The sequence below is a fragment of the Nanorana parkeri genome, unplaced genomic scaffold (genome assembly GCF_000935625.1).
Source record: "Nanorana parkeri isolate BGI_ZX_2015 unplaced genomic scaffold, ASM93562v1 scaffold1272, whole genome shotgun sequence".
NCBI classification, from domain to species: domain Eukaryota; kingdom Metazoa; phylum Chordata; class Amphibia; order Anura; family Dicroglossidae; genus Nanorana; species Nanorana parkeri.
In genome coordinates this window covers 249,143-263,782 of record NW_017307540.1, presented here as the reverse complement: position 1 = coordinate 263,782, position 14,640 = coordinate 249,143, and the positions used below count along the sequence as shown (strand labels likewise).

The window sequence follows — 14,640 nt, the reverse complement described above, 5'->3', positions numbered from 1 at the left end:
AAAAAAAGTTTTATATATATATATATATACACACACACACACACACACAAAATAAAAACTGTTCTGCTCCAGCAGGAAAGCTTCCATTGACTTGTGTGCCGTTACTGTATTTCGCAAGGTTTAAAAGGGGTTAACCAGAGGGGGGCAGCAGTGTGATGACTAAATGCAAGGGGTCTAATAGGAGGAATGTCTGTAGTTGCAGGGTGTGAACAAGCCATGGGAGGAGACCTAAATGTACTTAGTGCTAACAATCCAGTTCCAATTTCTTTGCTAGTATAAGAGCTGCTGGGGGTATGTGATAGAGCACCCCCCTCACCCCCTTCATTCAACAGTGATATCTGCATAGCTGTGGACAATGGTGTCTGTCACATTTAGAGGATTTCTGACTTTCTTTCTGATAACTACTGCAAGCTGCGGTAAGTTAGAAATAAACTTTTAAGCACTGTGTTATGCTGTGTTATGTATATAATAACTTTTTCTGCAGTGTTTGATTATTAGAGACATATCTAGTACAATACAGGTGTAAGCCAGTGAGAAAGTTTGCTGTCATCTGTACCTGTAACCTATATGTAGCAATGCTGAATTATGTGTCTGAGTTTCTGTGTAGTGTCTATGGTCAGCTTTTCATGTGGAGCATTACAATTCTTTTATTGACTTGGACATTATCAAGAAGGTAGTAGAATGAGTTATAGGATGCAGAATCTCAGTTATCAATCACGTTTCTATCAGTTTCGAACTCTGAATAGAAAATGATTGGTGATTGCCTGCTGTGAGCTATGAAACTATCTGTATTGCCTTAGATAAGCCTGTTATGTACTGTTCATTTATTATTGTTGCTGGTTGGATTATTTTTATGGGCTCTTATGCTCTACTGCCTGTGTACATTTTGAACAGCGTGTGTAATTGTTTGGCGATGGGCCATGTCTGCCTATGACTTGGGTTGGGTTTAGGGAACAGTTAATGTCAGGCAAGGATGTTCAGGAAAATAGAGTACAAAGAGTGCCTTTTGAGAAGTTACATTTGTTTTGCCTTAAATGGTAATTGAAATATCTGACATCATGGAATAGATGGGCAGAAGATGAAGAAAAAAAAAAAGCTGGAGTGGACCTTGGCATGGTGAAGGATTGGAACCTCTCTCAGGTTTCCCCCTTGGAGGAGATGTTGCCATATCTACTTTCCCAGTGATACAACAGGACGTGAGAGGATATCTCTCCAAAGTAAAGGGAAATCCCATATTTGACAATGTTTACCCGATTAGGTGTTCTCATTTGGAGATATGCCCCCTGCTCCTGTTTTAAACAAAAAGTTTAGATTTCAGTTAATTTTTTGTTCTGACGATCATGGAAAGTGAGAGTGAATCTCCCTAACAGCAATAACAACCTGACAGAGGTCCTAACTCTGCTCTATTCCAACCCAAACTACAAAAGGAGATGGTCTAGAGTTCTGCGAGTATTTGGAGAACAAGTACTAAATGTAAATATGAAGAAAGGGAAAAGGTATCTGAGGAGAGGAGGTGCCATGATGACATATGCGGGTGTGGTGTTTTGGTATGTATAGGTAGAAAGAGTTTTTAGGAGGTTAACAGTAATCCACATCAAAACCAAATTGCTGCTAATACCGGAATGACATCTGATTGGTTGCTACGGGCTTCTGCACTTTCTTTGTGCTCTTTGCACTTCTCTACTGAATTAGTTCTCTTCACACCTTCATTAACAGAAACCGTGGCTAAACGATTAAAGGGACTTCACACTTTACTCCAGAAGCATTCTGCTTCAAGGGTCCTCTTCTTTCCTCTCTTCCTCTCTTAGAAGATTACAAACCTGCAGTTGCCTATACAATGTGACTCCAGATTTGGGCAATCAAACGTGCCAAATAAATACCTAATGCTGTCTATACATGGCTGGAATTTCTGCTGATTCCTGCTGAATTGGTGAAAGTTTGAACTGCGAGTGGCCCTATTGGTTTGACAAATTGCATTTTTCGATCTACTTTTGTCAAAGGAGCCGGCTGGAAAATTGTTGACCGAACAGTGATCCAATCAGATGCGGTCACCGTTAAGGTATTCAGCAACCACGGGTCCCGCCGGCAGGGGAGATCACTTAATCCACCCTGTTTAGCATGGACGGTGGAATTGACTAGATTTCCCCGCTGGCTGAACGAGAGAAATCAAAGAGAAATATAAAAGATGTATAGCAGGCTTAAGACACATTTGGGCTGTTTTACTAAATGAGTTAAATGAGAAGTATTGGGTAACCTTTTTATCCCATAGTTCTCTATAGGGACACGGGAGGATATATACTAACCTCCTCCTGTGACCCAAAACTCAGTATGAGAGACAAAAAATGAAAAAGGGCGCCTCCATGGTGTAAAAACTAAATTTAATGATAAAATGCACAACTTGTATTGTACTTACAAAAAGTCGGTAGTAAAAGGAATAATGAAATCGATAGGATATCGGATCATCTAGCAGCGGAAGTCTGAAAGGATGTGTAGCATCAGCGTCCACTGCCCCTGCGTGGTCACGGTTTACGCATTTCTGGGGCACACCCCCTTCATCAGAACCTTCTTGTTGCAAAACTCAGTATATAGCGAGCTATTGCCTGCTATATACTGAGAGTGCCAGAGCCGGGACATCCCTACAATACTGTCGAGATCCACCCAGCTGGCTGATTGATAGCGGGCTCTGCCTATCTAGATGCAGAGCCAGCTGTGCCTGCCCCCTACCCTGTCCATTTGGATCGGAGAGGGGGAATTCCTGTGGGGAGCGGTGACTGACAGTCACCGCTCTCTGCAGAGAGATGATCGGGAAGTGAGAGAGCGACGGTATGTGTTCGCTCACTTCCTGATCTATAGAGTTGACGTGTGACAGTTTCAATGCCACAAGTCGGCTCTAACTATGAGGATGAGTGTAAATCCCTCACCTCATAGTTCTCCTTTAAGGATCGTCATACAATGAATGATGTCAATATTCATTTCAGTTATCCAATTATGTGAAAAGCAAATTCCTGTCCACTACATGCCGAATCATGTACAGATAAAAACAGTAAACAGGAAGTAGCATTGTACATGATTGGATCATTGAAGTGAATATTCACACAGTTTATTTTATGAAGATCCTTAGTGGTTTAGTAAGTCAGCCTCAGTATGTCATGTGTTTGCAACATATCCTATTGCAGATTTCACCACAGTTATCTATACACAGGAATTATACCACATTGGCTTTGGATTTGGGAGGTCACATTTGTAGTAGACATACCTTGCCTTCCGTTTTTCTGAGATGAGATCGAAGGACACCTTCTAGCACAATGTATTTAGGGACTGGAGACATGACACGTCGCCACTTATCTTGACCATTAAGAATTTATATGCCAAAAGTGATTGGTAAAATCCAGAATTGTTGTTTCCCACCATTACTTTTCCTTTATATTGGATTTATAAAATAGTAACAAGATAGTTATGAGATAAGATGAAGGTTTTAGTGCAGAATAACACTTTTGGTAGTTAAATAGAACAGACCATAAGGAGGAACAACTGAGGAGGAAAGAGGGACAGAGGGGTTTGGTCCTAGAGGGACAGTCCCTCCAAATGAGGGACAATTGGGTGGTATGAATAGATATGGACCTGTCTAAGACACATTATCACATATGTCTTTGGCTCATTTCACACAAGTTTAAAGGACCCTGTTGAAAAAACCTGGACTCAAAAAGTGACGTTTTGCTCTGATATAAGGAACACCTACAAATGTCAATTGTACATATGCAGGATTCTGAAAAATATAACCTTTTGTCTTGAGTTGCTCCTGAAAAAAACAACAATACACTTCCTGGTATGGGAGGGTGCAGTGGCGTAACAATCACCATAGCGACCCAGGTGGCCGCTATGGGGTCCGGGGCCCGGCCAAATGCCGTGCGGGCCGCCTGGGTCACTATGTGATCCTCTGCTGGTAGCTTTCACTGGCGGCTGAAGACGAACACGCCGCTGTTCAGATCACTGGCACTGTGCAGCAGTGCGTTCCTCTCCACAGAGTCAATGAGAGCCGGCAGTGGAGAAGGCGGGGCCCCATGGTCAGCAGGGGAGGAGGCGGGCCCCGGTGATGAAGGAGGCGGGCCCGGCGACGGAGGAGGAGGCGGGGTCCATTAGCGACCGTGGACGAAGAGGAGGCGGTCAGGTAAGGAGTGCGACCAGTCCACCTGAGTGTGACCCTGCAGAGCCCACCATAGAGAGTATATGGTGGGCTCTGCAGGTTCACCCTCAGGTGGGATCTCGAGTGGGCTCTGCAAGGGGCATAACTAAAAATCACGGGGCCCCATACAAAATTTTGCTATGGGGCCCTGTGATTTCTAGTTACGCCCCTGGGAGGGTGCCTAGGCACTCCTGTCTCTACAGATCCCCTCTTCTGTGGCAGGAAGAGCTTCCATGTGACTCAAACTTTTGACTTAGGACAGCCAGAAACATCCAATAAAAGAAAGCAATGGAACTGTTTTAAGCTACACTTGAGACACTCAAGCCATGTATAGGTGCGGTAAGAAGTGCTTCCAATCAGCAGAAGGGGTCTTGCAAAATCTCTCTGACACCAACAGCCAATTAGCTGCTTGGAAGAGGCAACATTTTCACTGCATATGCACCACATTCACCCATCAGTTGACGTGGGAAGAAGGTTGCACCAGCTCCTGGCAATACACCACTTATTTAATTCTGATCAGATATCCTGCCACTCGTTCTTGGTGAGTCATCTGCCTCTGTATAGCCACCCATGGGGTAATTTTGGATGATATTCCATTTTTTTAAATTTAGAAGCGTCTTGTAAATAATCTAGGTGGAACTAAAATCTCTGCATTTGCTCAGTGCAGAAGTCAGTGGAAGAAGCTCTGACTCTGCCATACGTGCAGAATTGATTGAGATGAGACATAAGGTGATCTTTAATATGCTGGAAAATCTCTGCACAAGCTATTCTTGATCGTTCCCTTTTCCACAAAGTTTCTGACTAGTCCAAGTGGAATGAATTATTCAAGGACAGTCAGATGTCTAATAACCTCCCATTTTTGGTGTGATGTCTGCCTGTCGGGTTAAAGCTAAGAGGCTGTAGGCAATGGAGTATCTAGGCACCCCCACATACTAAGAGGAGCACTGCAACTTTCAGGAGGAATTGCAGAACAAGGTACCTTTTCTCAGGGTGCTGCTTAGGCACAAATAACATTTCTAAATTTTCCCTATAACATAGCAAATCTACACGTTTTGTATTCAGGTCTTCTTCAAGAAGAAACTGAAGAACATGTGAAAAGGAGCCTAAAGCTCTACCTGCTGGTTGGAAAGAAGATTACATACTACTCATATGCAATATTTCATTTAAAATAAGCAGCGATACCTGACATGTGTACCGCAATCGTCGGTTTTCTATGTAGATGCACCAGACTTGTGTTTCCGTTAGTATATGTGGTGGCAAACCTCTTACATCATCATTGTTACCAAACCCAGAGAGAGAGGTCTCTCTCTCTCTCTCTCTCTCTCTCTCTCTCTCTCTCTCTCTCTCTCTCTCTCTCTCTCTCTCTCTACCTCTCCTGGTCTGCCTCTCTCAGTCTCCTTCAGGGGATTCATTTTTTAACACAACGGAAGTTTCATTGTAAATGATGTAAAGGTCTGCATATGGTTGACAGTTCTGCTCCTAAAATGTAAAGTATCTGTGTATTACAGCCTCTATCTGCTCTACGAGAGGAGTCAGCTCCTGCAAGCAATGCCTCGCTGTCAGCCCATCGTGTGCCTGGTGCTCTCAAGCGGTAAGGACACTTGTCATCTCTTGTCACTCATAGGAATAAAAAACTTTGCATGCACACTGTTATTTTTGCTGCATATTTTGGGGAATAGGAAGGGGAAAATGTGTGATTTAGTGGCTTCAGCGCATACAAAACTGATTCAGTGGATATATTTCTGGGAACCCAGGACTGCACCACCTAAAGCCCTTTGTAGTCGTTCTATACCTAGGAAAGCAGAGTAAGCCGAGGCTGGGAAAATAGGGACAATATGTATCATTTAATTTTTTCTTTTGTCTTGTTTGGCCACCACTAGACACTTGCAGATAAATCCAGCAACAGAACTAAAGGGGAGAGGGGGATAAGAATGCATTGAGAAGAGTCACTTAAACATCCAGGTCTAATGATATTTTGCTATCTTCCCTTTCTGTGCCAGCACGTCATTGGTGCATTGTACACTGTTAAGGAAAACTAAATTCCTTACATGTATTTTATAGATACACAATTAAGAATTGTGAGATTGAAGAGTCTATGCCTGAATGGATAGATTGACAGAATCTTTTAGAAGTCTACCCCCACCTCATCCCACCATTATGTAACCTCGCTGCCCTTTCCCACTGTACCATTGCCCTGTTGGAACCACCACAGGTTTGGGGAAGCATGTGACCTTTTCTCTTGATTCAGTTCCCTGAGCAGCCATCTGCCAGACCTGAACATGAGGGGGCGATGTCATCAACCCAGCGAAAGCTCTGACACGGAGCTTACACAGGGTTTCACTTCTGGCTCTAATGGAGGAATGGAGAGGCAAAGGAGCCAGGTGTGGGGGTTGCACTTTGACCATTCGGAGACTTTTACTAAATGGTCATTGTGACAGTCTCTTTATTGTATACAGTGTAAATCACTGAGAATGTTACTTCTTCTCTGTGCGGCTATGAAATATATATCTTCATGGGGACAGCCATATTTGTTTATTATGCATACATTCTGTGTTGTTATTCTCTAGTGCTTAGGGTGGCTTGGCTTCTATAGATGGCCATGTCTGAACCTCCTGCATCATGTACGTTCCCATGAGGCCTTTCTGTTGTTGAGGAATTTCAGTTACATTTCAATGGTTATGTTTTGCTGAAAAGGAAACCTGCATGTGTTGAGGAACTACACATTTCAGCATGTCCTGTCACATTGCTAGTGTTGATCTAGTGAGCATAAAGTTGGATGCATTTGAGTAGCGATCGTCTTAGCTGCATTTACACCTGGGGTTCTGGCATTACTGCAGCAAGAACCTACAGATTCCATTCAAATGCTGACGCTGTACCCACTCAAGTAAATGACAGGGTGACAGCGGCCGCATCTGTCAGCAGCAATCCGCATGTAATTGTACTTGGATTGATTACATGTGGTTTGGGATAGATGATTGTCTTTGGACACATCTATCCTGCATCCAGGGACAATTATCTATCCCAAGCTTCATGTAATCGTACCATGTACGATTATATGTGCACTGCCATTGACAGATGTGGCTGCTGTCACCCTGTCATTAACTTCAATGGGTACAGCAGCCGCATCTGAATGGGGACACCTGGGATTTCTGCTGCAGGAGTCTGTAGGGCCTTGCTGCAGGAATCCCAGAATGGGGCACATGTCCCTGTGTAAATGGGGCCTTAGCTTTAGATATAGTTTGAATGTCACATTTGGTGGACTGACCATTGACGCCCTTACAACATGTACAAATGTCTCTTGTAGCACCTCAGTAGGTGACATGCAAAGGGTACTCTTGCCCAACAGAGAAGGTTTAAAAAAGTCAGAACTCCCTTTTAACTTACATTCACCACGTCATTGATGAAATTGAAGGGATTGCTGGGAACTGTACTACCTCGGCATCCCACAGACACCAGTTTGTCCTTGTCTAAAATATGAGATTCAGGCCTACATAATTTCCATTTTGCATAGAAAAAAGTGTGGATTAAAACCAATGCTAATTATTTTTGGCCATCTTTGTGCCATTATTGGTATATTCGGGGGAAATGACCTCTTCAACAGTTGTCACTAGAACAAACATCCCTGTTGAACGATTTATCCTCTATCTGTTCGGGTAACCCATCTCAACATTATCGATTTTCCACAGCTTTCTGTTCTGATGACAATGGTCAGTTGGTCATTTTCTTTTATCACTTGGGGACACCAGTATTAGTACCTATACCTCATAGTTTCTTTCTCCTTTGGAAGCATTAAGGGAACTTCCAATGTTCATGTTACATTGTACAATATTTATTTATTTCTCAATGTATAAAGCATTGACATATTATGCAGAATTGAAAGAGTACATAAAACCATCCACCACAGTCTCCTGAAGGAGCCCACAGACTAATCTCCCTATGGCACACACTGTAGGCTAATTTGGCAGGAAGTCAGTTAGCAAACCACAAATGTTTTTGCATTGTGGGAGATAACTGGAGCACCCAGAAGGAATCTATTCAATTATGCAGAGGAAGGACAAACTACACACACATAGCATCCTTAGAGGGATTCAAACCCAAGGCCCAGAGCTACAAGGCAAGAGCACTAACCAATACATTAATCCAGAGAAAGTATACTTTGTAATTGTTCCAGTATGTGTGCAGAGCTGAGACCATAAGTGTAGAGCTGTCATTGCCAGTTGCCATTGCTGACCTCCTTCTGAAAATGCTTGGTGGTTGGTTTGCATGCTGAATGTATGGCATCAATATGTGCTGAATAATTAATCTGTAACAAGCTTGCATATCAGAAACGTTGGCCTTTTGCTGACTACACTGACTGCTTGTTCCACGCCAGTGACGTATAGTACTAAAGCTAGAGACAGCCAAGAAGCTAGCATTTTTAGAAGGAAGTCAGCAGTTGGAAATGGGAGAATTGGACAGAATGGGGAAGGGTGCAAACTACTGTCATGTTTTTTATTGTTCTGTAGCCATTGAGAGGATTTTCCCTCACTTCCTGTGTAGCCACCAAAACCAATGAGGGCACATGCAATAATAAAGCATGTTTTGTTTTAAAGTGAGGAAGGGTGAGAGCATGACCCTGGGGTCTGTTCGGACTGGGAACAATTCCCATCACTTCCTGTTTGCTCACCAGCACCTGAAGCAAGGGCAAATCTACCTAACAGGGTCACAGATGTCAATTAGGGGCATTGCTAGGCTTGTTAAAGTCCCGGGACACCCTTGAGTACACAGAGGACGAGGCAGTGCATGGCCAAACTGCACCAACAGTTGGAAGTGCTTAAAGAGGCATGTATAAAGAAAACCTGAGCCTACTTATGGTATACATGGCACACATATGCCACAGTCCTTGTACATATAGAATATTCTTTCATTACTGTGAGAGTGTCACAGACACATATAAACCTCAGCACAAATCAATGAAACTCTTCAATTACAGATGCTTTTCTGCACACAGAATAATGACAGAGGGCTAACACTGTGTCTGTTCCCAGCTTAAAAACCAACTTCATTAAAATAGTCAGTGACTGCTTAGTAACCATTAACTATTGGGACAATAAACACTTTGGCCAACAGTATGCAATGTACAGTATAGCAGAAAGAGTACAGGGGTCAGGAGTATTTAATGTACTGAGTGCAGTGATCAGGAGTAGGAAATGTACATTATAGCATATATATAGTGCAGGGGTCAGGAGTAGGTAACACAGAGAGTGCAGAGGTCACGAATTTGTATTGCACAGAGTGCAGGAGTCAGGAGTCTGAAACACAAAATGCAGGGGTCAGGTTTGTGAAACACAAAGTACAGGGGTCATGAGTGCACAATGCCCAGTGTGCAGGGGTCAGAAGTGTGTAACACAAAGTGCAGGGGTCAGGAGTGTGTAATGCCTAAAGCGCTGGAGTCAGGAGTGCATAACACACAAAATGCACAGAACATATAGGGTAGGAGTCTGTAACCCACAGAGTTCAGAGGTCAGGAGTGCTTAACATGCAGAGTGCAGGGGGTCCAGAGTGCAGGGGTCAGGAGTAGGTAAATCACAAATTGCAGGAGTACATAATGCAGAGGTCAGGAGTGTTAACAAATAGAGTACAGGGGTCAGGAATGTTAAGGAATAGATTGAAGGGGTCAGGAGTGCATAATGCACAGGCCAGTAAGCATTACATAGAGTGCCGATTAATTACCACCCCTTCCAGTCCTCTCATCAGTACACATCTCTTTTCTAGTACACATTCCCCACACCTAGTCTACTCATCAGGTCTCAGATGTTACTAATGTTCAGAATGAGAGGAGATCCTCCCTCCGGCTGTGTCATGTGACACATCAGAGTCCAGGAAGAGCTTCCCTCGGTTCTGAACTGCTGTGATCTAAGGTCTACTGACTGCTGCAGTGCTATTGGCAACTTTAAAAGTTAAAAAAGTAGCGGACAGTAAGCCCTCGTTCACACCTGACCGTTTTGTAGCGCATTCTACGCTCGACGAACGCTATACAAAACGGTAAAAAAAATAAATTGCATTGTAGTCAATGGTCTCATTCCCACCTTGGCGTATTTCCGCCCGTCCCTAACGCACTACAAAACGGCCCACGCCTGAAAAGGTACAGGTACTACTTTGGGCCATTTTGTAGGGCGTTTTCCATTGGAATACAGCCAAGTAGCCTTCGGAATCGCGCGACTTTTTTACTGCGAATCGCGGTAAAAAAACCGCGCGACGGTCGCGCGACAGACGCGCTTTTGCAATACGCCTAGGTGTGAACGAGGGCTAACAGAGTTGGGCACCCAGCAGGAGATGCTGGTCATGTTGGCATCTGCACCAGCTAATTGGAGGGCAATTAAAACCTGCCAGAGGTTCTTGCCCTTCCCCACTCAAATAAAACAAAATTACCTTTTGCCTGACGTTAGGCCTGAAGCTAAATTCTCCTCAATAGTTATGTAGTCTTGAATTGTATTAGCAATATATATATTATGGTACAGGCTGTTCTTTTGCTGTTAAAAACATGCAGGAGTTAGTTCCTTAGCAGCTGAAAGCCTGCATAACACATCCCACAGCATATCATTAATTGTTTTTTACTTAATCAGTTAAATATCTCCTACACTCCCTCTTGAACACATAGGAGGTCAGTGGCTCCCGTCAGTCTCCTAAAAAGGCAATGTTTCCCTGGGCTTGTACTACACGTGGTGCGGTGCCTCCCAGACAGATGTAACAGTAAAAATCCTGACTACATGCAATGTCCCCACCCTCCTTTGCTCCAGGCCAGCTCACATCTGGCAATCCTTTTCTTCTCCATGGCGCTGCAGTTCCTTCTAGCAGAGCTGAGTCCCAACCACAACAGGGAAATTATTTATTAAAGGGCGTATGTTTTAACCAGTCTTTTTTAAAAGGCCAATGGCTGTGCTATTTTTAATTAATAGATAATTAATATAAATTGTGTAGCTACAGCAGCTTTTATTCAGCTTTGACCCCCCCTCGCTGCCAGAATATTATCACGTCTTTCTGAATGGACAAAGCTCTGACATTTCCAGGTACTGCCAGAGCTTCTCCACTCCTCCATATGTTCTATTGATTTGCTATGATGGGGTGCACCAGTCACTAATAGAAATGTGTGGGAGATGGGGGATGGGAGGGTCTGAGCAAGCTTTGACACTACCAGAAGTGCTAAAGTATTGCCCATACGGAATTTTCTTGTATTTAGGCAAAGCAGGGACACTAAAGGACCTGATTTATATATCTTGCGCCGACAGTATAGCTGGGCTAATGCAGTTCTCATGGCACTACCTCCACTTGATGGCGCTGAGGAGTATAGAAAACTCGTATGCTTCTCATCGCCATCTAGTGGTGGCAGTGATGACATTTTCCCAGCTATACACTGGGGGGGGGGGACTGGGGGGACGATTTATAAATCAGCCCCTAAGGGCCAATTCACAGCAGCAGCTGCACAAAACGCACATCCGCGTTGCACGACATAGTGCCAATGCGCCAAACCCGGGACATCGCATGTGTGTACATGTGTACTTTTTTTTTGGTAGAACTTTGGTTCTACAGGCACAGCAGGGTGCGAAGCAGTTGTTTGCGTCACATCCCGCTGCACTGAACAAAAGTACAGCATGTCGTACTTTTTTCAGCGCACACTACCGTGTTCCCATTGCAACACGGTGGTGCGAACCAAACCCATCCGTGACAAGGAAATTGACCTTGTCTTGTTTTGGGCAGTTGCATATGTTGTGAATCGGCTTTAAAAGTAATTTAAATTGCAGCTTCTCTTTCTCAGAGGAGTGTAGTGTAGGTCTTAGACCCTCACAGAGGCTGTCCTTTCTCCTGCCTATAACTAGTTCTGAAGACAGACACTATCTCTATGCTGCTGATGGAGGGTAGAAATTGCAATAAATAAAGCCTTTATAGTTCATTTCTTTCATGTAATCCCCACAGCAACTTATTTGACAGTTTTGGGGAAAACCTTTACTAAGAGAAGGAAAGAATAATGGACAAATAGCAATCAATGATGGTTAAAACTGCACTGTTGTCAAAGTCTATTGGTCCTTAGTGCTCTTCAAAAGAAAATATCTACTCTGTGTACTAATGATTCCACCGACATACTTAGTAGAAGAATCAGGTTTTACAGAAGATGCTGCTAGAATTGCTGCAGGCTGTCATGTTGTGCATGCAGTATGTTCCAAATTATGCTGCGGTGTAGGGCCTGGGAAGACTGCTAGTTACACATTATTAAAAGCGTACAATTAAAGCTACATTTAGAAAGTAAATGAACATAATGCAAAGAAGCTACTAATAACAGTGGCAGCAATGTGTGCCAAAGGAATGTGAAATAAGCGGAATGCAGCTGATGTACGGCTGCAGTGAATAGCCGAACAGGCTGCTGATTACTTCACTTCGGCTCGGTTATTCATAATGCTGCCTTCGGCAGCTTATTGAATAACCCCCTTAGTGTCAGTATCAGTATCAGTGCTAGAGTCTAGTTTTTCAATGCTAGAGTGAAAAAAAACCATGTGCAATATTGTTTCTGGGCAATACTACGGGCACAAACCACAAATATTGTACACATATGTGGTATCTTCTTCCACTTTAGGAGAGAGAAGATGTTTTTTGGGTTGTTTTTCAGTGGTGGGTCTTGTTAATGACAAAAAATATACAGCTAAAATATAATTTTTTGTTTACTATTTTGGGCCAGTTTTCCTTTGACAATAAAAAAAAAAAATTAAAAAAATCAAGAGATATCAATGAATTTACCTTGCACAAAACAAGGTACAATTCACCTGAAAGTAGTTGCAAAGACATGGACAGTTTTACTAACACACGTGTCAAAGTTGCAAAACTTGGTTTAGGCGGTAAGGTTTGTTTCATCTTCTGTCATAAAATATTTAGATTGTTCATCTAATATTGGGTGACCACAGAAGGGAAGATATCTTCCAGCGAACACTGGACGTGGACATAAAGAGAATTGTCTGAGTGTCGGGATCTGATATGATTCTTGCACATACAGTAAGTGACAGCAGTACAGATGCTAGGCTTTCCTCCTTCATTCTTCTTTATAGAAAGCGACATTAAATAATAAAGTATCCTGTCCCTGGAAAATCTCCCTATGAACCTTCAACTGTCAGAGGTGCTTCTTATGGCACTCTAGAAGGACAGAAAATAGTGCCATTTATTCCAGCAGCTGTGCTTCTAGTGTTTTGTTTCTGCATGTCATTTATTTTACAGAGATGGGGAGATAAGAATACTGAGCCAGAGGAAGGTTGTGGGGAGTTCTAATGCCTGTAGAGCAACTTACTTATTGTGAAGCTGAAACTTTATGTGTAGCTTAGGATTTTAATGCTCTACCTCTTATAAAATCCTTTGTTTACCAACTATGCAGTCGGTGAAGGCCTTTATTCTTTTAGACCTGTATGTAATTATTGTGTTTACATAGGTAACAAAATGTTCTAATATGTGAAAGAGAACCTGTATTGTGGGTACTGTGCCCCAAAAAAGGAAATAAGAGGTCAAAGTACTAGTCACCAGTAGGGATAAACTCAGGTTTGGATCGAACCCAGTCTGAACCCAAGCACCTCAGAATAAGGAAGCGCCACAGGCACTGCCACCCAATTAGCCACAGGCTGGGCATTCCCCACTTGTGCAAAGACTTGTGCTCACATCATTTACCAAAATGTAATTGACCAATTATAGGCATGTAGCCATATAAGGTCAATTACATCAGTGCATCCTGCCCCTTTGCTTATGTTCCATTGGGGTGAAAAATTCCCCACCAGCACAGAAGGAGCTTCCGTCTTCTGTGTTCAGGAAGAGCTCCTTCCGGGTTCAAAGCAGCTCAGGTTCGGACCGGGTTCAGTCTAAACCTGAGCTCATCTCTAGTCATCAGCATTGCCTACAGGCCCCCTGCAGCTGATCTTTTCCTCATTATTGACCTATCATGCCTTAAGCTGTTCATACACTTGTCAAAATTCGGGCAGTGAATGACCTTTTTTTAAGGTCATAAAATTCCTGTTTGAACAGTGACTGCAGCCAATCAAGTATTCTGTCAGCGGCACCCCCATAGCTACCAAAATACAATATCCTAGTGTGGTGCAATCGCCGACCCATGCTGCCTAGCATGGATGAATCGAAAGCTGCACAAGGAAAAATGGTTGAAAAGTTCCACACTGTGTCTCTTTGTGAATGTGTCAGGGTTGGTGTGTGGTGTAGCCCTGGATCCAGACGGAGAAGATGTACTGTGGTGAAGGGTCCCTAGGTATGTGGTTCCTTCATATTATGACCATTGTGCCCATGGGTGAGGTGCACTGTAATCAGAGTCTCAAGACTTCCAAAATATATCAGGGTTCTCACCCTTCCTCAGAGCTAAAAGCTTAAAGTAATGTTCTACATATGGTGTTGAACAGAGGTCAGATGTGTCAGAGCTTTGGAGTCAAGCTTAATTGTGG

The 14,640-nt window shown here is 43.2% G+C and overlaps 1 protein-coding gene across 1 annotated transcript in view; it reads left to right on the top strand.

The window, feature by feature from the left end:
• The first annotated feature begins 268 nt into the window (after positions 1–268).
• The window catches only part of ITGB3 (integrin subunit beta 3), a 50,243-nt gene continuing 35,871 nt past the window's right edge, over positions 269–14,640 (top strand). Inside the window, exons 1-2 of the mRNA XM_018569010.1 lie at positions 269–416; positions 5,692–5,774. Coding sequence (XP_018424512.1) covers positions 356–416; positions 5,692–5,774 — 144 coding nt within the window. The 5' untranslated portion in view covers positions 269–355. The remainder of the gene's footprint in view (positions 417–5,691; positions 5,775–14,640) is intronic.